Source organism: Zeus faber (assembly GCF_960531495.2).
Source record: "Zeus faber genome assembly, chromosome: 3".
In the NCBI taxonomy this organism is placed as follows: Eukaryota; Metazoa; Chordata; class Actinopteri; order Zeiformes; family Zeidae; genus Zeus; species Zeus faber.
Window position 1 is genome coordinate 15,045,687 of NC_137190.1, and position 25,794 is coordinate 15,071,480.

The 25,794-nt window shown below is 45.5% G+C and overlaps 1 protein-coding gene across 1 annotated transcript in view; it reads left to right on the forward strand.

The window, feature by feature from the left end:
• kif26ba (kinesin family member 26Ba) overlaps positions 1-25,794 on the forward strand; it is a gene marked incomplete at its 5' end in the record, with an annotated part of 82,683 nt that overhangs the window by 34,725 nt on the left and 22,164 nt on the right. The window contains 7 exons of the mRNA XM_079998221.1: positions 1-78; positions 8,911-9,121; positions 19,293-19,508; positions 19,824-19,917; positions 23,721-23,866; positions 24,151-24,267; positions 25,467-25,653. The exon at positions 1-78 is cut by the window's left edge and continues 125 nt beyond it. Of these exons, the coding sequence (XP_079854347.1) occupies positions 1-78; positions 8,911-9,121; positions 19,293-19,508; positions 19,824-19,917; positions 23,721-23,866; positions 24,151-24,267; positions 25,467-25,653 (1,049 nt within the window). The remainder of the gene's footprint in view (positions 79-8,910; positions 9,122-19,292; positions 19,509-19,823; positions 19,918-23,720; positions 23,867-24,150; positions 24,268-25,466; positions 25,654-25,794) is intronic.

Below are 25,794 nucleotides of genomic sequence, written 5' to 3' on the forward strand. Positions count from 1 at the left end.
CAACTCCCCCTCTCACGCCCCGGCGGTCACCGCCGCGGCGCCGAGCGCCACCTCGGCGGCGGCTTCTTTCTTCGTCAGGTACGGCAAGCTCCTTTTGATCTGATGAAAGATTCGGTCGAATCTTGTGACGAAATGAACCTTCAATGAAACTTCAAATGTCATCCTGGAAATGACCCCCCAAGATCCCTGTCACCTCCATGTTTTAAATGCTTCCCACACCCCTGGATAATCTAGTGTTTTAAGTCTAGTTAGGATGAGGTACTTCTCTCATTTTGGTACTTTTCCCAGCACTTACAATAGAGGAATAAGAGGGGATAAATAATAATAAAAATACTAATAAACTAGTGATAATAATTAAAAACGATTTAAATACGTCTATAATATATATATCAAGACACGTCACGACACGTCTGCAATACACGTCTATAGTGTGTATATATATATATATATATATATATACACACTATAGACGTGTGTGTGTGTTAATATTATATGCCGTTGCTCGGAGTATAAATCAAGCCGGAACTCATGCATGAGCCCAATAAAATCGATATAAATCTAAAGTGGCGCAACCTAAATGAGACAGTGATTCATACGCAGAACAAAAAAAGAAAAGATGAATTCAATCCTAAGTTACTGCAAGTGTGAATTATTAATGAACCATTGTGATAAGTTCAGATCAAATGAGTAAATTATTGATGAGTAACTCCATCAATACTGTGTCACGTTCAGTATTGCTCTCGTCGCCCTTAATTTGACTCTCTTCATTTTCTTTTCTCCCTTTGTTCGCATCCCCTGATATCTCCTCTCTCCTCTCCCGCTCTCTCTCCCTTTCTCTTTCTCTCTCTCCCGCTCTCTCTCCCTTTCTCTTTCTCTCTCTCTCGCTCCCTCTCGCACACCCATACACATACGTACATATCCCCTTTTGGATCCTTCTTCTGAGCCTTTATAGGACCGTGACATTTTCAGATAACATTCCAAACGTCTGTGTGATTATTAACCAATATATCTAAGTGAGAGAGCAACATTTGGTTTATGTCACAAAGAGTGTGTCTATGTGTGCATGTGTGCATGTGTGCGCGCGCGTGTGTGTGTGTTTCTAAGCTGGTGGTTTTCCAGCATTAGGATGGATTATCTAGAAATCAAAGCCTGCTTCCTGTCGAGAGTAATTTCCTGTTTCCTTCTTAAATCTGAAGTGAGTGATATTCAGTCACATGATCACTGGCTCCATGTAAAGTTCAGGCGTTCGACAAAATAATGGAAAATTTGAAGTACATTAACTCAATCCCTCCACCCCTAAATGGACATGGTGAAAAAACTCATATGGTCATATTTCGCCCTATGTTTGCCATGGGGTTTGTGTTAAATGTTGACGGCTTCGACCCGTTCTGCCTGATTCCAACTGTTAAACAACGGCGCTATGAGCAGGCGTCTCATGGGTGTTGGGTATGATGGCCAACAACTACGAAGCCGTTGCACGAGACCATCTGCGCCCTATGGTGCAAACGCTGTTCCTTCATGATGTTCCCCTATACCAGGATGATAGTTCCCCCATACACACCACAAATTAAAGTACCTGAGTGGAAAAAAACAACGGCTGTCGAGATGCAACCGAGCCCCTACCATGACCTCCCCAATCTGCTGATCTGATCACTGAACCTCCACTGGAAGTTCTGGAGTAGAATTTCAACTCCTTCATCCTTCAAAGGACTGGAAGCTTTTCCTCTTGAATATTGATGCAATATCTGCAATATCTGTTCTTACTCTTTCTGAGGTCCTTGATATTTATATATTGCTCTATGTTTCTGCTATATGTTGTCCACCTTATGTATTTATAGACGCTTGTTGTATAGACAGGGTTTTGTGTGTCTGGTGTCTTTCTGGTCTGTAACTGTGTTTGTAAGTGTGCTTCTGTGCACATGGTTATGTGCATGTGTGTTTATGGATGATGGAGGCATTCATGCAGTTCTGTCAAATCCCCTGGCAGTTGTGCTCCCTTGCACCGGGACGTGGTCTGCATAAAGCCAGGCTTGTTACCGGCAAAAATATTCCTTTTTAACGCTCCAAGTGTCTCCAGGAAATCCTTCCGCTATCTTCTCGTTCCCCTCTGGCTTTTTCTTGTCCAGAATTCCCTTTTTACCTCCCATCCTCCCCTTCTGCTTCTTCGACGACTCTCCATCCCAAAAAAATGTTCTCACGTGTCCGCTCCTCTCCTCTTTTCTCATCTCCTCTTTTCTAAAAGTCCTTATTTCTCCACGGTGACCTTTTCTTTACCTCCTTGTGATGAGTACTATCTTTCATTAGGACCAATCTGTCCTGTGAATGTGTCACATCCGCACAGTGAGGCTTTTTCTCCCCAACGCTGCAGAAGCCCTCTGGGGACACTTGGCTGAAGGATAGAAACATGCTGCATACGCTGGAAGTATGTGTGTGTGTGTGTGTGTGTGTGTGTGTGTGTGTGTGTGTGTGTGTGTGTATGTGTATGTGTGTGTGTGTGTGTGTGTGTGTGTGTGTGTGTCTGTGTGTCTGTGTGTGTGTGTGTGTGTGTGTCTGTGTGTCTGTGTGTGTGTGCGTGTGCGCTTACGCATGCATGCGTGTGCGCGCGCGTGCAGTGGGGGAAGGGGATTTCAGTGCAGGAATGTTCTCAACTCACGAAGGAGTAGGTCTCCAGGGATGTGTGTGTGTGTGTGTGTATGTGTGTGTGTGTGTGTGTGTGTGTGTGTGTGTGTGTGTGTGTGTGTGTGTGTGTGTGTGTGTAGCAAGGCCTGGCATAGTCAATGAATAGGTCCCATGCGCATTGGTGAAACCAGCAGTGTAATTTCGGTGAGGAAGGTGTGGTGGTGGTGGTGGTGCAGTGGGGTGTGGCTCGCCCTCGCTGTCTCTCTTTCTCTCGCTCTCTCTCTATTCTGCCTGTTTTTCCACCTTTCTCGCTCATTACAACAAAAATTATGTGTAAATATTGTGTAGTATAAATGTGTACATGCTCCATGCATCCATCTATCTATCTATCTATCTATCTATCTATCTATCTATCTATCTACCTATCTATCTATCTATCTATCTATCTATCTATCTATCTATCTATCTATCTATCTATCTATCTATCCATCTATCTATCTATCTATCTATCTATCTATCTATCTATCTATCTATCTATCTATCTATCTATCTATCTATCTATCTATCTATCTATCTATCTATCTATCTATCTATCTATCTATCTCTTTATCTTCACTTCTCGTCTCACAATCTTCTGGCTTCGGACACTTCTCTCTTCTATCTCTTAGTCAGTCCATCCTTCCCCCTTCATCCCTCTCTCTCTCGCTCTCCCTCACTCAGTTTCTTTCTCTATCTTTCTCCAGTGACGGTCTGTTAAATAGATTGTAATTAGCTTCTGAGCCAACAACACAGCCCAGGGACACAGCTCGTAAATCGGCTGTGTCTTGGTGTGTGTGTGTGTGTGTGTGTGTGTGTGTGTGTGTGCATGTGTGTGCGTGTGTGTGTGTGTTTCAGTCAGTGTGTTGTGTGTGAATTTTGTGTCAACTGAGCACTTTGTGCTACTCCGTGTCAAGTGAAGCACTCATATTTGCATTTTTGTTTGGCGAGTGGGGGCTAGAGAACAGGGAGGAGCAGTGTTCTCAGAAAGTGGAGCCTGTTCACTTCTGCAGCTTCTTAAAATCGGGAGAGAAAAAGAAGGGAAAGCAAAAGAGGAGGAGGAGAGGGGGATGATGAAAGAATTGTTTAGAAGGAATAATGAGTTGAGAGACACAGGCGTAGAAGTTAAACAGACTTGGACCAGCATGGAGACATAATACTGTGTTTGGTTGTGGATGAACAACTAAACGGAAGTGATGGAGGGATGGGGAAGATGGAGGGATGGGCTTGGAAGGTAGAGACAAAGGAACAAATGGAGGAAGAGTATTGGAGGTGGAACCTTGATGGAGCGGCAGGAAGGAGGAAGAAGGGAAGTGAAAAGGCAGACAGAGAGACAGGGGAGGAGAGGGGGGGATGGGAGGAGGACGGTGGGGTGGATCATGGCAGAGCCGGACGGAGAAATGGAAACACGTGCCCTTGTGGGAGATTTTCTTTGGACGAGGCCTCCTCCGGAACCGACTGATTCGCTGGCTGAGATGGATGAGTGCGGAGAGGAATAATGTACGGCTTCTTAAAGCTTAAAGTAAATGTAATAACAGCTGAGTACTTGGTCCAAGTGATCACAACATGATGCACAGGAGAAGCACAAAGAGTTTGTGGTATTAACAGATATAGTATATAAAGTGACCATAAAGGCGTCGTCTTGTGAATGCGCCCCCAATCGCGTCTTGTTCTTCATATTATAATTAGCAGTTGATAGTCCGAGCCCTTCCAGGCACATTCACAGTCCACTATCCCCGTTGTAAAGCAGATACGACAAGTACATCTGTATCTAAGAGTGAAAAATCAGTTTCTTAAGCTGCGCTCACACATGCACTGCAACCCTGAAAATATCCAGACATTACCCGGGGGAGCTGTATGTGTCAACGCAAATGTCTGAATCAGTTGGAACGCGCATTAAACAGACTTGACCCACCAGCACCTTCGTACAAAGTCCGTGTAATGTCCGATTGAGCGGTATGTGTGAACAGAGCAGGTGATTGTCCGGGGAATTCACAGCGAGCGAGTGGTTGTGTCGCGACTGCCGCATGATAGAGACGTCATCAACGCGCCCACTCGCCAAGGGTGAAGAAGAGTTATTTACCGCCATAACACACCAGGGCAAAGAAGAAAATACGGTAAAATAAGTTTATATTGCGGATACGTCCAAATATATGGTGTAGCATTGCAAAAAAAGTCAAAATAACTCATGAGTCGCTGTCTCTACTCCATCTTGGGTGTGCTGTAAAGCTCCGCAGCGTCATTGCATCAGGTCCTGCCTCCACGCTCTACCCAGGCTCCGCCCCTCGCCTAAGCCAAACACGTATCTCCAGTAGGTGTGAATGCATCTGACACGGACAATCTCCGGTTGCCTGCTACATGTGCGAAAGGGCAACTCTGGATAATGTCCGGACCTGATCATCCGGTTTATGTGTGAAAGCAGCTTAAGAGTGGAAAATAAGTATGTGTGTGAACACCATATTGTCCTAAAGGAATGTGGCACGGCCTTTACAAGCTGGAAAAAAAAGATCAATAACTCAAAGGATAGGGCGACAACTTGCACAAGCGCACTCACATTATATGGAAATATAGCAGAGTAAAATTATGATTTATTGGTTTTATAAGTGAGGGTTCATAAAAAGGTCATTTGAAGAGTTCGTGGAAAGGTCAGTTGAGGATAGGATATGTTCTTCATTCTTCATGCTTCATTCTTAGGTTGAGCTTGCAACGGATCCACTTGGCCAAACCCCAAAGCCACTGTCATTAGATGTGCCCAATTACTTGGTGTGTGTGTGTGTGTGTGTGTGTGTGTGTGTGTGTGTGTGTGTGTGTGTGTGTGTGTGTGTGTGTGTGTGTGTGTGTGTGTGTGTGTGTGTGTGTGTGTGTGCGTGCGTGTATGCGTGTGTGTGCGTATGTCTGTGTGTGTGTGTCTGTGTGTGTGTGTCCAGGCCGTTTGACTTGTCTCATCGATTAACCCTGTCAGAATGTGAGAGTGAGTGGCTAATAAATGCAGATAGAAACACACACACACACTCACACACGCTGACACACACACACACACACACACACACACACACACACACACAAATGGAAAATGGATGGATGCCTATTTCAATGTACATTTTTACATATTTTAGATTTTTTATATCTAACAATTTAATATAATAACAATATATTATATTATAGAAACAGAAAGAAGAAACAGTCTTTATTCGTCACACGACACTCCACAACACATGCTTGCACACACACACACATGCACATGCTTGATGGTGGCCGGTGAAATGGCTCCTCTGCTTTTGACCCATCCTGGCTTGTCCTTCCTCCGGGGGCACAGCCAGGAGCAGTGGGCAGCGTACGTGGACGCGCCCGGGGACCAGGTGATAAGTGTCCATCGCTGGTCAGACGATGATGGGTGCATGTTTTTGGTGGGGGTCCTTACTGACGTGAGGTGGAGGAAATCCCATGTGAACACGGGGAGAACATGCAAACTCCACACAGAAAGGCTCCTGTTTTTATATATATATATATATATATATATATATACACACTGGTCGGCCAGAACATTAAAACCACCACTTATAACCAGTAATATTGTGTAGCTCCCCCTCGTGCCGCTAAAACAGCTCTGACCCGTGGAGGCACGGACTCCACAAGACCTCTGAAGGTGTCCTGTGGTATCTGGCACCAAGACGTTAGCAGCAGATCCTTGTTGTTCCAGCACATCCCACAGATGCTCCATCGGATGGGACCCTAACTCCAGCCATCCACATGATGTAGGAGAAAACATGATTCATCAGACCAGGCCACCTCCTTCCATTGCTCCATGGTCCAGTTCTGACGTTCACGTGCCCATTGTAGGCGCTTTCTGACTCTCTGACTGGTCGCTACACAGCCCCATACACAGCAAGCTGTGATGCACTGTGTGTTCCAAAACCTTTCTATCATAGCAGCATTAACTTTTACAGTAATTTGTGCTACAGTAGCTCTTCTGTGGAATGGGACCAGACGGGCTAGACTTCACTCCCCATGTGCATCAATGAGCCCATGGGCGGCCATGACCCTGTCACCCGTTTACTGGTTGTCCTTCTTTGGACCACTTTTGGTAGGCACTGACCACTGCATACTGGGAACACTCCACAAGACCTGACATTTTGGAGATGCTCTGACGCAGGCACCTCACAATTTGGTCCTTGTCAAAGTGGCTCAGATCCTTACGCTTGTCCATTTTTCCTGCTTCCAACACATCAACTTCAAGAACTGACTGTTCACTTGCTGCCTAATATATCCCACCCCTTGACAGGTGCCACTGGAATGAGACGAGCAATGTTATTCACTTCACCTGTCAGTGGTTTTAATGTTGTGGCTGATCGGTGTTTATATACTGTATATATCTACTGTATATATACTGTGTATGTATATATATATATATATATATATATATATATATATATATATACTAAATATACAACTACAACTACATGCTACATGCATGTTATATAAGCATGGCAGGGAATTAGTATTCTTCATGTACAGAGCAGCTTTCATACAAATGAGTCCACACACACACACACACACACACACACACACACACACACACACACACACACACACTCAGATCTCCTGGGAGAGTTAGTCAACATTCAGTCGTCCTATGGGTCACTGAGTACGCCGTCTCTTCTCCTTCCTCCCCCTCCTCATGCAGACTCCTCCATTCCTTCATCTCTCGCTCTCTGGCTCTTCTCTTTTTCAATCGGACTCTTTCTCTTTTCTCTCCTGTTAGCCGCAGCAGTTAATTGAAAGCCAATGGTGTGAGAATATGGCTCTCTCACAGCACATGTATTGGGGCACAAGGTCCTCTCTCTCTCTCTCTCTCCCTCTCCCTCTCTCTCCCTCTCTCTCTCTGTGAGAACAGAATAAAAGGACCTGAAAGATCATTCCATCCAGTCCCATTGCGCAGGTCATTATTCCGCTAATTCAGGTGTTGTGCTCCAGTCAGATTGTCTGGAATCTGTCGTTAAATCAGCGTGATTTCGACGCCTCTGCCTGTCTGAGAAGGGATTAAAATGACAGAATGGTGAACTACGGTTGAATTAATGGCAGTTAATCACTAGGGTGAATTATTGCTCCTCCCATAGGAAATTCATCACTCCTCGCCTTCCTACAGGACCACACCAGCCCTTTATTAATTTTCCGCTATGCGCTCCTACTGTTGTTAATTATTAGTATTAAATGTAATCTGTATGTAAAACAGGACGTAATAAGACAATAAAATCATTATAATATGAATCTTTTCTGCTTTTCTACTGCTTTGAAAAATCAGTTTGGCACCTTTCCTCGAAAACTGTCCGTTACTAGCCAGTGAGAGAGAGGGGTTGCTTGGTAATAATTGTCTCCTCCCCTGAGAAGCGCTTTCAAGTTGGCGTCACTGTGAAGTCGCTCCGTCACAGCGGCGTCGGGCGCCTGGCGCCTGGAGGTGCCGGTAAACACAGCAGAGGAAAAAAGACGGAGGATGAAAATGTTGCTGAAGAATAAGAGACAGAGAGAACTTAGTTATGAAGTTGAGATTCAAAGGGGAGACATCAGGGGGAGAGAAGGGGGATGGGAGAGACAAGGAAATTATATATAGTAAAATATAAACTCTATATATACAAATTCTAAAACAAATAAAATAGAAGTAATAAAATGTATATCCTGTATATAAATATAATATATATATATATTTTATATATGAATTATGAATCGATATCTACTGTATATGAGCATGATGCTGGAGGAATATAAGAAATGAGCTTGTGGGTAAATGAACCACTCCTCCTCCATATGCTGCTACATCTGGAAGTGTGTGTGTGTGTGTGTGTGTGTGTGTGTGTGTGTGTGTGTGTGTGTGTGTGTGTGTGTGTGTGTGTGTGTGTGTGTGTACTGGGTATGCATTGCAGTTCCAATCAGATATCAGCACCGAGGCCTTGGACGCACTGCGGTAAACTAAACAGTGTAATTACACTGTGTTTGTGTGTGTGTGTGTGTCTGTGTGTGTGTGTGTGTGTGTGTGTGTGTGTGTGTGTGTGTGTTTGCGTCTGTGTGTCCGGGCACCATGTCCCTTCTTTCACCTTTTTTTTATTCCTCCTCTACTTCCTCTTGCTCCATACCTTCTGATATTTACCAATTTCTCGAGTCTATTGAGTGCTGTGGGATAAATAATGATCCTGATTGATTGATTGATTGATTGATTGATTGATTGATTGATTGATTGATTGATAATTTATTATCTCCCAGAGCCGCCCAGAAGCTGAACCTGTCTTCCAAGAAGAAGAAGCAGAGGGCCCTCGCCGCGCTCTCGGCTTCAGTGACGGCGTCACCTCCGCCCTGCGAGCCGCCGCTGTTTCCCACCAACTACAGCTCCGCCCTGTCCCTCGCCCCTCCGCCCGCCCCGCCCTGCCTGCTGCGGGCCGCCAACAAGATCAAAGACACCCCGGGACTGGGCAAGGTGAGGCCATTACAACGCTGATTGGCTGTAAGATACTTTTTAGAGCGGAATTGATCAGTATCAGAAAAAAAGAAACGTACTAAATGACTAAATAAATGAATATGGCTTCTGTTGATGTACATTTTATTATGACCTTGCCTGGTTCTTGTGTGTGTTGACTCTGTATGTGTGCATTTGTGTGTGTGGCTTTTGGAACTAAACCGAAATGTAGCCTAATGGTTACCATGGTAACACAGCTCTGGCTGACAAAAGTCATCTGTCACCGTTGTCAGCGGTTGATGAAACGTGTGTGTCCGTGTGTGTGCATGTGTGTGATTGCGTGTGCGCTATTGATCGTCCATGTAATGAGTTTTTAGTTGCCCCTCCTCCACATTTTGAGTACGCCTGTGTGTATATCTGTGTGTGTGCGTGTGTGCTTGTATATGAGTGTTTGCGTAGCCACGAGGAGAGGACGAGCGACAAAATCCAACACATCGGGAAGCGCTGTCCATGAGAGGACACCAAACGGGTTCATTTTATCTTTAATTGAGGTCATTGTTTTGGCCCGAGTGTGTTGAGTTAAACGGAGAGCTCGAGTTCTAGACGGTGCCATCCACACACAAAAGTCATTTTTATACAAAGTATTAATAGTAATAGTATCTATTCATTTGTTGAACACCGTACTGTTATGGCAACTGGGTTTTTCATTCATTCCTTATATCAGTGTTTCTCAAATGGGGGTACTCGTACCCCTACGGGTACTTTTGGGTACTGCAGGGGGTAATCCGAAAATTAAAAAAAAAAAAAAAAAAAAAAAAAAGAGTTAAAGAATGTTGGTTATATACAGTAAATGCATGCAAACACATACAATGCAGCATTTTTGTTAATTGTCTTTTTTTTCTCCCAATGCCAGTGAAGGGGGTACTGAAAATAGACCCTCGATTTGAGAACCACTGCCTTATAGCATGACTTTACCTTGAGGTAGCGAACCTTCCATGACGTTGACCTTCCATGACGCTAATAAGTAGCTTACGTAGCTTTATACAAAATTATTGTTTCACAGGCTATAATCAATAACTTAAGAGTTTCGAAGAGTTTCCACTGCAGCAGTCAAAACCTGACCCGAAAAGTGACGGGATCCTCTCACCCCGAAGGCCACCGGAAGACGTTTTCCAATTCTAATTCCCATTGTAATCAAAAACTTGATCCCCAGATACTATAGCTGATGACGGAGGAACAGAGCCCTGAGCTGAACGAAAGGAATAAAAGAGATTGATTCATTGATTGACAGTAATTGATACCCAGCGTACCGGAGTGTTTGTTTAGTGATCCGCTGCCGCTGCTGCAACACTAGTTTTCCGGTACATTCAAGCAGAAACAGCCCATCGACAACGTAAACACCAGTAAACGCAAAGTGCCTGTTCAAGCAAATACACACGCACTAACCGAGAGGCCATCACAGTCCGGCTGGCGTTGAAACAAAAGAAAACGGAAACAAGATTTAAAAGAACGTGACATGAGGATCGCTGTTTTGGGTCAATTCCTTCCAGAGGTACAAAATGAGAGGGGCCCCCGAGGCACCTGCTGGTGTGACTTGCCGTGGTAGCCAGAAAGCGGCGTTAAAATCAGGCTCTTGATTATTATTTCATGTTTGGTTGAGATGTTGGATTTGGCTTTCATGGTTCTGCTCCATGCGTTTTTCTTTGATCATCCAAGCTTAATGAAACATCTACAGGAATATTATGAGATCATTTTACCTTACGTGGGCTGCTGGGATACTTCATAGATGGATAGCAATTTTAGGAAATGTGTCCACCTAGGATAGTCTAGATGACTGAGTAGATGGTTGAGTTTGACATTTAAGTTTGTCTGGTTTTTAATAACGGTTGGGGGTGAATTCGATATTACATGTGGAAATGGAAAGTACGAGAGGGCGCAAAGCAGTGGGAACTGACACAGAGGTCTTGTTATTGGAGTTGACTTTGGGAATTAACTTCCTGGAAAGATTTGACTTGGAAACACCGTTCACTCACCTTAAACTGGACTAAATTAACTTTACCTCGAATTGAACTCATTTCCAATTACCACGCTTGCACTTTACTGGGCGTGCACCACATCAGTGTGTACAGCATGGATATTAAGCTATTTTTATGCAGCACTTGGTATTACACTTGGTGCGTGTGTGTGGTATTTTCATGTTTATTTGTGTTTCTCTGTAGCTATCTCACTGATGCAATGTTTTCCTTAATTTTGTGTTTTCTCTACAAAATTGCATTCCCTCACTCGACTGTCTCTCTCCCTCTCTCTCCATATGGACGTGACAGGTTGCTTCTCTGTTGACATGGACACTCATACACACACACACACACATACACACAATCTCCTTTCCCCTTATTTGCTCCTCAATCATCCTGCTGCTTGTAACTGTCCTCCGCTATTTTGTCTGACCACAGCAATCAACCATTTGCTGCTGCCATTAAACAATCTGTACAGTCGTGGTGTCGAGTGTGTAGAGTGTGTGAACAGGGGAGGAAGGGAGGAAGGAAGTAAGGGAGAGGGAGAGAGAGGGAGGGAGAGAGAGAGAGAGAGAGAGAGAGAGAGAGAGAGAGAGAGAGAGAGAGAGAGAGAGAGAGAGAGACACTTACGTCAAGGGAGAAACGTGGACCGAAATACAGGGGCTTATTCTCCCATTCAGAACATAACAAGACTCCCCTGTGACTTTGGTACGAGCCTGCCAAGCCACACTGCCTAATCACACACACACACACGCACTCGCGTGTGCGCACGCACACACACACACACGCACGTACACACACACACAAATGGAAAATGGCGGTGGTGACATTTCTCTGGTAAAAATGTCACCTGCAGAGTGGGAGCTGGTCCCTGTGGAATTGGCCTTTAAACACGCACACGCACACGCACGCACGCACACACACGCACGAACACACACACACACACACACACACACACACACACACACACACACACACACACACACACACACACACACACACACACACACATACACACAGGATTATACAATGAAAGATGTCATGAAGGGTGCGAATCCCTTATTGGAGGCATGTAAAACGTGCGCGTGCGTGTGTGTGTGTGTGTGTGTGTGTGTGTGTGTGTGTTGGCCTGTGTGTGCGTGTGAGTGTGCATAGATGTGTGTGCGTTTCTATGAATTAATGGTCACACTAATGTTACATGGCAGATAGAGGATTGAAACTTCGCTCAAAGGCAAGGGAAATCAACCTACACAGCTACAGTACTGTATGTGTCAGATTAACTGCTGGTATGTGTGTTTGCGTGTGTGTGTGTGTGTGTGTGTGTCTGTGTGTGTGTGTGTGTGTGTGTGTGTGTGTGTGTGTGTGTGTGTGTGTGTGTGTGTGTGTGTGTGTGTGTGTGTGTGTGTGTGTGTGTGTGTGTGTTTGTTTTACTATACTACTTTCTGGAAAATAGTCCAGAAACATGGGTCCTCACTTACCAGGTGTATTTACTCGTACCTGACTTTGATACCAGTACAAGAATGTATGTGCGTGCGTGCGTGCGTGCGTGCGTGCGTGCGTACATGCATATGTGTGGGTGTGAATTACAGTAACATCAAGGTGTATCAGCTTTAATGGAAGGTCCCAGTGGAACCAGTTGATATCCGGACATCAATCTCCCCCCTCTGGCGGCAGTGTTGGTACGCTCTGTCTCTCTTTAATCAGATCAGGAAGCCGGGACTCTTCCACACATACTGTATTGGGGGGGTGGGGGTGGGTGTGCGTGTGTGTGTGTGTGTGTGTGTGTGTGTGTGTGTGTGTGTGTGTGTGTGTGTGGGGTGGGGGGGGTCCGTATCAGCCGAGCAAATTAAACCAAGTCAGTGTCTTATTGTTTGGACGTGGAGATCCCTCCGGCAACAGTCATTTAGATCACAAATAGATCTCCCATATAGGATTCATGATCTCATTACATGTATTTTTCAAAGGGAAGGGACGGCGTTTATTATCGGTCATTAACGGCACTCGTAGAAGAACCCTCAAGGTATTTCCTTTAACTATAGCAGATGAGACTTCGTACGGACATCCGACTGTACTAGACGTGTTCCGTAGAATCGCAGCTGAAAGGCGTGTGTTGCGTTAAATGGTGGTGTCATATAGGCCAGATCGTATCCAAGAGGCAGATTGCACATGATTTTCACATCTTCCCTTTAAAATGCTGCAAAATTTCGATTCTTCCATGAGGTAATGAAATCCGCCCGCCCCCCCATCTCCTTTGACCGACTATCCTATTACTCCTCTGTTCTCTTCTTCTTTCATCCCACCTCTAATCTTCTCTGCGGTCTCTTGTATTGATAAGACTTATTTTCTGCTCTTACCTCTTCCCCTTCCCCTCCTGAGTGACATTGAAGGATTGTGAGACCGAGACAGAATAATTCATCTCTTTCTTCCCCCTCGGACAGAAACACACACATATGCACACCCACGGGTTTGTGTTCCCGTGCACACTTGTGATCATGGGCGCGCGTACGTACACGTACACGTACACGTACACACACACACACACACACAAACACACACATGGACGTACACAGAGATCTTGACACGACCTTGGGGGAAAATGATGCCATGACGGCTAATCAATTTTTAATAGCAGCTCAGAACTCTCGCAGGCTGATGTGTGTGTGTGTGTGTGTGTGTGTGTGTGTGTGTGCGCGTGCGCGCACGTGTGTGCATGTGTGTGCGCGTATGTGTGTGTATGACTTTCTTTCTCTGGGTGCACAGTACCTGATGCCCTTGTGACTGCATGTGGCAGTGTGTGTGTGTGTGTGTTTGTGCGTGTCTGTGTGTGTGCGTGCTTGTGTGTGTGTGGTTGTGTGTGTGTGTGTGTGTGTGTGTGTGTGTGTGTGTGTGTGTGTGTCTGCGTACTGCATCTGAATGAGTGAGTGAGTGTGTTATGAGAATCCAATAGCCACTTTGTTCCACTGAGGTGGTTGAAATATTAATACTGTTAGTATTGACAGGACCAGGCAGTATTTCGGAGGGAGATGTATAAGTACATACTGTACACAGACACTCCATCCCTTCCTCCCTCCATCTCTCTCCATCATTTTGGATGGTATTTGTTGATCTCTGCTTAAACGTTGCCTTTTAACAAATTCAACCCTTTAAGATAAATTTCTGTTATTGTTCACTTGGTTCATTTTGAAGTTGCGGTCATAATATTTAGTTTTAATAGTTTGGGGATCTACACATTTAACATTTCACTCAGTATTTATTTGACTTTCTGAACATATAACATTCAAGCTGACTATTCAAATAATACAGTTAAATAATAATGTGCACATATTTCTAAATTGAGCTACATATTTACTTTGCATCTCCGAGGCTGAATATTTATTAAATGTCTTATTTGCAAGATTTCAGTAAATAAACAAACAAACAAAATAAAACATAAACAAACTACCGTCTCTTCTTTCATCTTTTTTTTTTAAATTCCTCCTCCACTTCCTCTTGTCACGGAGACGCGGCCACACGGCGATAACCGTCTCTCCCCTGGACTAATTAGGGTGGAGTCTGGGTTTCCTATTGATTTTTCAGCCAATATTAATGGAGATCTGCCGAGAGGGCACTGCCCCGCCCCGCCCCGCCCAGTTCAGGAGCACTCAGTCAACACCCTTCCACCGGATCGGCTGGCAGGCGTCACTGTGGGTCAGCGCCTCATGGAGACAAAGAGAATTAGTCAGAGTTATTCAGCCATTTCAAGTCAGAATAGTGGGTGCCATCCAAAATCATTGTTTGCCCGAAATAATATCCACAATGTTTACAGGGATTGATAGTAGCAGCTTGGGAAATAGGCCTGTGGAGGCTGATTCTCTCGTTTGCTGTGGAGGATTGTGTGGCGGGGAATAAAGTTGGTGAAAACTGTTGAAATGTGTAAATCCAACAATATATATGTAAATATGTCAGTCCAAAGAAAGCGAGGGATGGGGAAGAAGAGAAGAGGGAGCGGGCGGAATGTAAAGATGCCGAATGCTACGCACGTAGTGGTATCGAAAAACGGGGGGAACTAACGGAGGAGTCTGATGTCTGGGAGAGGAAAGGAGGAGAAACCCAGAGAACGGAGAATACGCAGGCAGGAGGAGGATTGATGGAGGGAGAGAGAGAGAGAGAGAGAGAGAGAGAGAAAGAAGGACGGAGGCAGCTATAAAAAGAATAAAGAAGGAGCAGGATGAGAAGACAGATGTGGAGGTGGTGGAAGTGATATCACCGAGGGAGGCTCTCTGTCTTTCTCTCTCTCTCTCTCTTTCTGTCTCCCTCTCTGCCTTTCTCTCACTCTCTCTCACTGTCTCTCTCTCTACCTTTCTGTCTCGCTGTCTCTCACTCTTTCTCTTTCTCTGTCTCTCTCTCTCTGTCTCTCTTTCTCTTTCTCTGTCTCTCTCTCTCTCTCTCTGTCTTTCTTCTCTTTCTCTGTCTGTCTGTCTCGCTCTCTCTTTCTCTCTGTCTCTCTCTCTCTTTCCTTCTCTTTCTCTGTCCCTCTCTCTGTCTTTCTCTCACTCTCTCCCTCTCTCTCTCTCTCTGTCTCTCTCTCTGTCTCTTTCCGTCTCTCCCTCTCTCTTATTCTCTCTCTCTCGCTCTCTCTCTCTCTCTCTTTCTTTCTCTCTCTGCCTCTCTCCTTTCCCTTTGCCTTTGAAAGCTAATAATAAGACAAATTGCTGGCATTGCAAAATTGCAAATTTATTTTCCTTATAAGACGTAGAAAAGCGTTTGTATAGTTTGTGTGAAGATGTACACGTGTGTGTTTAAATGTTGTGAACATTCAAACATCTTATAAACACACAAACACCAGGCGCAATGATCAAGAATAGTGTAAAATTGTGTTGAGGCGCAAAATTGGACGCGCACATGCACCTCCGCGCACGCACACACATCAAGGTGGAAGTTTGTTTGGATTTTTATCTTTTCATCTCATCCATCTCGTTTTCAGTTCTCATTAACATTTATTTTTAAGAATAATACTTGAGTAAATGTTTCAATATCTGATCTCTCTCTTGCCCGCTCATGCCACGCCCACACACACACGCCCACACACACACACACACACACACACACACACACACACACACACACACACACACACACACACACACACACACACACACACACATTGGGTCTACGCTACCTTTCCCACTCTGCTGTGAAGAGGTTCTTGGCTCTCGTGGGAAGCTCTTTATGAGTTCCGCCTTGTAAAGCGCGCAAAAGTAAAAACCCTCCCCCTCAGGCTCTCACTGATGTGATGGGCTCTTTTATTGAGGTCAGGAGAGGGCACGGCACCAGATACTAGCATAACCAACACACACACACATAACACACATAACCGTATGTGCACACTTGTGTAGGAGTGTGTGCATGTGTACATACTGTATTTGTTTGTGTAAAAGTGTATGTTTGTGTGTGTGTGTGGGGGGGAGGGGGGGCTGTGTATTGCAAGGACATTTTTTAATTTAAGATCAAGTGGTGACCTGACATTAAGCTTTAGTATTCCAGGTTAGCAGGGTTGCCAAGGTTACATCTTTATTGTATTGCCGGCATCTAAATTTATCACGCACACACACGCACGCACGCACACACACACACACACACACACACACACACACACACACACACACACACACACACACACACACACATACACACACACACACACACACACACACACACACACACACACACACACACTAAGCCAGCTGTATTTGATGGCCTATGGTCATTTAATGATGCAACCAAGGGAAAGCCTATTAATGTGTTGTATGTGCACACTGTGTGTGTGTGTGTGTGTGTGTGTGTGTGTGTAGAGAGTCTATATTTTCAGGACAAAGATGTACTTATGTGTAACCTAGAAAGAGCTGTTACTGTTTTACTGCGTGCCCTCATTCTTTTATGAGAAAGGATGTTAGTTACAGAAGCAGCAACTTTATACCACCTCACGTTGTTTCTCACGTCCGAGTCCTTTAAATTCCTTCATTTCAATCAGGCAGTTCAGCTGAACACTGTGTGTAACTCAGATATGACGCTGAACTGGAAGTGCATTCATCTCATGTCACGCCCCAGAACAACTGTGGAGATAACTCCATCTTCACAGTCAGTTCAGAAGTGTTTCAAGTCTTCAGCTGCGCACGGCGAACTCTCAGGAAAGCCCCTGGCGCCATCGTTCCCAGAGGGGCGCCAAGGGCCGGGGGGGGGGGGGGGGAGTCCAACCGGCCGCCCGCCCGCCTGACACGTTCGGGGTGCACGATTACAACACTGCAACCCCATTCACGCTGAGCGCTGGTTTCAAAAGCTCACCAGGCAGCGAACACTCAAGTCCTCACTAAAGTTCTCACCCGATGACTTATCTCTTTGAGCCACTGAGTCTCGTGAAGCTTGGTCGTCTCTTCCCATCGTTTGATTCAAGGAACGGGTCTTAGATGGGAAAAAAAATCGGGCCCCGACCCTGTGATGGCGGCGTTTGAAACACCGCCCGCTGGCCTCCACACTGAGGCCTGGTCTCCCGGCACTTTCAAACGCCTGCTTGCGCTGCCGGCCTCCAAAAAGGCTCACTGGGCGTCCAGACCTCAAGTCCTCAAACACTGAAGTTCTCATCCTGCGACTTATCTCCTTGAGCCACTGAGTCTTATGAAGCTTGAGTGTCTCCGCCAATGACTTGATTCAAGGAATAGGAAAAATCAGTACTTGAACCCGTGACTGTTTTAGACCTGTCTGTCTAACACACATTTGGGTATTGTGTTCGATATGTATGTTGTAGGACTAGATATGGAGGAATTTATTTTATCACAGAAATGATGGGTAATTTTATACAATATCAATGACAATATTTCATAATATCCAATTTAACCCAAATCCCCCATATTGAACGGTATAATAATGTAATTTATCAGACTAGGTATATGCTGATGATGTCTAACAAGTCTATTGTAACTTTTGCTTACATTAGGTGGACAGTTAACTCGGCTATGAATCTGAAAGGTTTATGCGTATTTATTTGTAATTGAAAATAATGTTTGAGGGAAAATCCACTGCACAACTAATTGGTTTGATTTGGTTCAAATGAAACCAGATCGGGGCTTATAAAGTGGACTGTTCGGATCCTCTGCAACACAATAACTTTCAATACCACTGAGTTTCTTTTCTTCCCTGGTATCATGGAATGAAAAAAGCCCATCCATCTTCCAAGAGTCATGACGGCCAAAAGTTTGTGATGAGAGTGGGGGAATAAGAGAGACGGGGGGGAAGAGCTAAAATAGGATTCCTACACTTCAGACGTTGATGTATTACTGAGAGAGAGAGAGAGGGAGGGAGGGAGGTAGGGAGAGAGAGAGAGAGAGAGAGAGAGAGAGAGAGAAAGGATGGGAGGGTGAGAGAGAGAGAGAGAGAGAGAGGGAGAGGGAGGTGTGAGTGCAATGAGGAGGAAAAAGAGGCATCAAAAGAAGAGGAAAAGAGAGCGCGAGAGAGAGGGGGAGAGAGAGATGCGAGCTCTGACAAGTGAGACTTGTGTTAGAGGAGGTGTTTGTACGGATTGGAGTCCAGAGGCAGCCGAACACATGAGTCACACGGCTGTGTGACGTACTTTAGGTGGAGGTGAGGTTCAGCCGCCTCCCAGGAGAAATTCTTCACTTCTTTGTTTGACTATTCTCGTGCTTTATTTTCTTCAGCTTCCAATGAAAAACTTAATTTAGCACATTATAAGAATCAGCCATTCAGTGTATTTGTGTTGTGCCAGTGCTCCTCTATATGTCTTCATTGTTGGTGGCGGGGTCCCCTTTTCTGGAAAAAATGCACTTATCGGGCATGCGCAAATTGTGAAAGGCGCCTGCTGTGAATTTGATAAAGCAGCAGGTAGTTGTGGTCAGTAAACTGTTGATATGGATGCGCATTCACAAAAAAAGAACAACAAAAGATCCCCGCCACCTCAAGTGACCAAGAAAAAAACAACAAATCAATGGGTCAGAAGATAGCAAACTTTACAGAAAAGAGAGTGAGCGTGCATTTTGTGAAAATGCAGAGAAGTGGAAAAATGTCTTTGCATGAAAATAAAAATGTGATTGTCATTTCCCTTGTGTGTATTTGGATATATCACATTGGGTTGTCAATTTGTCTTAACACCTGTATGTGTGTGTGTGTGTGTGTGTGTGTGTCTGCAGGTAAAGGTGATGGTGCGTGTGTGTCCCGTGTCCCAGTCCGATGCTGGTGAGTCCAGCTCCTTCCTCAAAGTCGACCCCAGGAAGAAACAAATCACCATCATGGAGCCTTCGGTCCACCAGGCCAGCGGCTCCAACACCCAAAAAAGAGCCGGAACCAATCAGGTTCCTCCCAAGATGTTCACCTTCGACGCTGCGTTTCCTCATGATGCGTCCCAGGTACGAACCTTGTCCCATCCAACGCTGAAAACGGGTTTAAGGCACGTGCAGCTGTTTTGAAACACATGTAAATGTGTTTGGACCGTTATATATTGATTTCACAGCATGAATGTGATTTTAAGGATGAACTCAGTGTTATGCCATCAGATGGTAGTAACAGATAGTTATGCTGTTAAACGATGGCGATCCCATGTTGTCCCATGCTGATAAGGAGCTATATATATTTAAAGATTCGTGATGTCTATGATTTGCCTTAAGCCTGTCCATACCTCCCTCCTTCTTCCTCCCTCCTTTTTATATTTTGCCTGTTGCTAGGCGGAGGTGTGCGCAGGAACGGTTGCCGAGGTGATTCAGTCGGTGGTGAATGGAGCAGATGGCTGCGTCTTCTGCTTTGGACACTCCAAGCTGGGTAACACACACACACACACACACACACACACATTACTTGATAATACAATTTTGAGCTATATAAGGCTGATTGCCAATTAGTGCTATGTATCAACTATGAAATGGTCTGACAATAAGCATTTTGATACGCTAGAGAGACCAAATCGCTTTTCCTGGTGTGTCGGTCACAAACTACAGCGTCATTTAATCTGTTCAAGGAAAGTCTAAAAATCCTGGCGGCACATGCCAAACAAGGACGGACTGCTTCGGCAAAGCTCACTGAATGGGATGGACGGACACGGACACAACTGAATATTGGATAAATGCAACACACGTACAGCCTTAAAGTTACTACAGAGTTGAACTGGCATCCCTGAGAACCAGTCTCCACACAAAGATGGATTGACATCAGGTCTGCCATTTGGAAACGTCTTGTGTCCAAGGCCAACGCCCGAAGACCACAGAACCTGGACCCCTGAGCGATGGAAAAAAATACTGTACCTGTATTTAACACATCCCAGTGGGTTCAGGTTTGGACGAAGCCCGAAAGGACGCCTTCAACCCGCGCAGTCCGTTGTTAAACACGGTGGGGCATCAGTGATGCTGTGGGTATCCATCTTGTGAGTCGGTGGGTCCAATAAAGACTCTACGTGGTTGTATAACAGCCAAAGGACTTTGAGGCCATTTTTACGAGACCAGGTGCTCCCTATGGCACACACACGCCATTCCCTCATTATGCTCCCCGATTCCGGGGTGATATATGGGAATACACACTTGATTCCGAGCGTGGTTTCATGAACACCGGGACGCAGTGAACCGCTGACCGTCAGTGAACCCTGCACGTGACGTCTCTGAGGGAGGTGTGCGACGTGGAACCCCCTCAAAGAACCGCAGGCTTATTTCTCCTTGAAGAATGGTGCAATATCCAACTCCACGCAGTTCAGGTCTTGTATGACAGATTTCCAAGAAGGATTGCAGCTGTTCTGGAGGCAAAGTCGGCTCAGCTCCTTAAGAGGTCCCTGATATTAATGGTTTGCTCAGTGTTTCCATTATTCCATCCACCCCCGTACCCCCCTCCACCTCTATGTTTGTCATTCTATCATTCTATTGCTTCCCTCTCTTTCTCTTGTCCCCACAAACAAACACACGAGTGGCAAAATAACGGCAAACCCTGTAAATCATCCGGGACGTTCTCCTTGAGTGGACGCTGCCATTTGTCCTAAGTGTGTGTGTGTTTCTGTGTCTGTGTGTGTTTGTGTGTCTGTGTGTGTGTGTGTCTGTGTGTGTGTGTCTCTGTGTGTGTGTGTGTCAGAAGACGAGCTGATAAGTGTGACAGTTCTTCATCGGCTTGACTGACTCTTTATTGGCCTTGAACTATCAGAGAGGGAGAAAGAGAAAAGATGGAATGAGAGCGAGAGGTAGAGGGAATGAAAGAGAGAGAGAGAGAGAGAGAGAGAGAGAGGGCGAGAGACGGGGGCGGGGGATTAGTGTGATTTGAAAGCCTCTCCAGACTTGTCTGTCTTTCTTCCGTCTTCTCTCTCCCTCTGTCTCTAATCCTCTAAAGCCGGTTTTCAGGGAGACTGACTTAACAAGGGTTAGGACCCCTCGCCGCACGCAGGACCCTTCGCTGCACACACACACACACACACACACACACACACACACACACACACACACACACACACACACACACTGGGTTTTTGTCACAGCCATTTGTTTGCTCATGTTCGTGTTCCACGCAGAACAGAAAACCCTGGGCTCAGACTCCACCAAGCAGCCTCGTCCTTTCTTGTTTCTGACATTGTGACATGAAGCTCGCTGGGGAGATCGCTGCTTCCTCTCGACTCCAAACTTATTGCTGCAAGGAAAGGAAACCGTTGATCACAGATGTTCACCGATCACTGTTTTCTTTGGCGCTCGGCGCAAGCAGAAAGAGAGGAAGCGCATCACGTCTTTCTTGGTGAAGTGGATGAGCCTCCAAGCCAAGAACGAGGGGAAATTAATTTTGTGTTTGCGGGGAAAAACGTGTTTTCCAGAAGAACAAACTTGAGGAGAGCGCGGCGGCGGCGGCGGCGGCGGATCTCGTTGCTGCGATGGTGTGATCGTGATCACTAATGAGTCACAGCTGTTAGTTTCCTCAGTTTATTTTCCCCCCTCAACCCCCACTCCCTTATCCAGTTCTGGCACGACTCCCTGGCCCTCATCAGTCCCCATCTGACGCATCCTTGATATTTGGGGTTTGTCAGGGAAAGGTCTGGGACTCTGATCCATCTTCCTCGTGTCGGTGTCATATTTGGCCGACCGGAGCATCCAATAGCAGACAAGTGTCTTGAAGTGGTAATCCATACGATTATTTTGTTAAACAATCCCATATTTTATATTTTCGGGTAGCTGGCTCTGCATAATAAACAACCATTCTGTGTATTAACTTTATGCATGTGCTCCCTCTCTATTTGCCGCTGCCGTTGTGGGTGGCGGGTCCGCCTTTCCCGGCAAGAACGCAGACATTGCAATTTAGGGTTGGAATTCTGGGACTGTAGTCCACCCAACACAGACGTTTTGATCAATTGCCACTTTAAAGACTAGGAGATTGTGCGATGAATACGTTTTTATGAGTTTAAAGATTTCAAGCGTTTTATGGCCAGAGATTTTCAGTCCCTCGCCTGCAGCATTTTGATTGGTCGGTCAGAAATAGACTCAATCAATCATGTGGTGTGAGGCAACGCCTGGCCAAGGTGGCGGCATCTCCTGGAAACGTGCTGCCCTGCAAAAAAAAGTACAGAATGTGATTGAGCACCCACGGATAGTGAAATGAAGATACAGTCGTCGCATCTCCAAGCAGGTATCATGACGTCCACAGCGGAAGCTCTCCCGAAAAAAAAAAAGCGTCGGATCCCATGCTGGTGATGTCTGACGCGGTGCTGGAGCGGGACCAGCGTTGGTGGAAGACAGCAGCGGTAATACCCCCAGCGGCTGCATTCAGAGGGAGAAGGGATTAGTGTCAGGAGCTCACCTTAAATTCAACCCTTCCTCTCCCTTTCATGGATGGCATATGTCATGTCTCGTGTCTGGCTGCTTTAGCGGATGTTCTAAGTAACACGAGTTTAATCAATTTCGCTGTACGTCTGTGACTCTGGAATTGCCGCGGAGTTGCCAGGACCTTGTCAGTAAAAGCTCTAAACGGCCGCTTCTGTAGTTTGAGATTAGATCTGATGACCATGAACTTTACGAGACTGCGTTATAAAGCCATTAACCTTATTCTAATAAAAAAAAAAAAAAGGATAGAATTACAAGGAGCATTCATCCTCTGTGGCCCTCGGCTGTATACACACACACACACACACACACACACCCTTCCACGCCGTCCTGGAACAGGGCGGGGGTGTCAGGAGTGCTTATTTCTGCCCGGCGTCACAGGAGTGATCTTTGGTGTGTGGCCGGTGTCCTATGTGCTTGCACCTGTCAGTGTGTGGGCATTGTGTTGTGTTGTGTTGTTGCGGCATATGCTCAGGTTAAGGACCCGTCCGTTTGATCTCTACGTCCAGACAGTCCAGGCGGGTGGGTGTGGGGTGGGGAGGTCATTCCTGCTGTGGCTCAGAGCAACGTGTCTGAACTGAAGCAGCCATGCACACACACGTGCAGGCACAATTGAACACACCTTTTTCCACACCTGTGTTGCTACAATACAGTGACCTGAGTCAGACAGGGCGACATCCACCCATCCACCTACCCACCTACCCACCCTTCTGTCCACAGTGACAAAATCCACAGATAATTGTGTGATCAATTATATAAACATTGTTCTCTCTCCGGCTCTCTCTGCAGGTAAATCCTACACCATGATCGGCCGTGACGACTCCCTCCAGACTCTGGGTATAATCCCGTGTGCGATCTCCTGGTTGTTCAAACTCATCAACGAGAGGAAGGAGAAAACAGGAGCTCGCTTCTCCGTCCGTGTGTCGGCCGTGGAGGTTGGTGTTGCAGCCGGACGCTCACTTTGCTCCGCTCAGTCCAAGGCCACACTGTGCGCCAGTCGTGTTACCCTGACTCGGTGCAGGCAGCGTTCTTCCACCCAGGTGTCTCTCAATGTGACATTTGGTCACGTCACAGTAATGTTATTAATATTTCCATCACGTTTAAGAATAACACATCACAAAGCAACAAGCTCATGAGCTCTTAGTCGGTATGCGAGTAAAGCTTTCCCATCACACAATACCTGAGCTATATTGGGACTGAAAATATTTGTGTGTCTAAGGTTTGGGGGAAGGAGGAGAACCTGAAGGATCTGCTGTCAGAGGTGGCCACAGGCAGCCTGCAGGACGGACAGTCCCCTGGAGTCTATCTGTGTGAGGACCCCATCTGTGGAATGCAGGTAGGCACGCGCGTGCACACGTGTATAAGTGTGTGTACACACACACACACACACACTTTAATGTGCTTGGCATGTATGTGATATATATGAAAGTGAAATATATATATATATATATATATATATATATATATATATATATATATATATATATATATATATATATATGTGTATATACACAGACACACACATGCACACACACACACACACACACACACACACACACACACACACACACACAAACACACACATACATACATACATACATACATACATACATACATACATATATATTTTTATATATATATAATGTATATGTTTTGCTTTTGGGATCCTCTCTGTTGTCTTGCTAAATGGCTCATAGCCTTACCCACATAAAGGAATAAATTCTTCCTGTATTCGACTTTCCCTTTGTGCTGGCTAGACAAAGACATTGGCATGCAAAGGCACTTATGAATAAATCTATTTTAAAAATGCTAATTAAGTTACTTTGGCAACCGACACTTGGGGAAGTTGCAGGCCTGAAATAAAGCACATCTCTTCAAAAGTCATGCTGTTATTATTTGCTGGTGCCTCCCTGTCGGTATCAGCAGGAATTTTGGCTTGAAGTTTTTGATGTGTGTGTGTGTGTGTGTGTGTTAAGTGTTTATCCAAGATAACATACCGTGCATGTTTGTGTGTGTCGGTCTACATGTACGTGTGTAAAAAAAAATAGACTGTATCAATTAATCATATGTGTGTGAGTTTTTGTGCGTCTGCGTGTGTGTGTGTGTGTGTGTGTGTGTCCCGGTGGCTCCCTGCTTATAGGATTAGCTAGCTCTGATACAAGCACATCTGTGTAATCCCCATCTAATCGGACATAATCTTATCAGTAATGATACCCTGCGCTAACAGCCACCAGCGTGCACACACACACACACAAATGCAGGCAAAAAGTGACTCGTATTTACCCCTCGTACACTCTCTATTTTGTTGTTATAAACAGACACTTAGGCAGATAACACCGATTTCAATTCACAAACACACACACACACACACACACACACACACACACACACACACACACACACACACACACACACATACCCAAATAAATAAAAAACATCTTTTACAAGAGTTTATTCAAACATAAATAAAAATTTGAGGGGATGTAGACGGGGTCCATTCCCATCTCTCCTGGTCCTCTTCCCTGCATCCCACAGCTCCAGAACCAGTCAGAACTCCGCGCTCCGACCCCGGAGAAAGCCGCCTGGTTCCTGGACGCGGCCATCGCAGCGCGTCACAGCAGCCAGCGCGCCGACACCACGGAAGAAGAACACAGGAACTCACACATGCTGTTTACGCTTCACATCTACCAGTATCGCATGGAAAAGACGGGAAAAGGAGGAAGTAAGTGCCGGCGAGCAAATATTTCAGCGCAAAGAATCGAGGCAGTTGTCACTGACGGTGAACAAATCCACTTCTGAAACTGTGCAGGAGTTACATAGAGGCAGGCACTTCCATGAGTGAACGTGATCCACACTTGTTTCG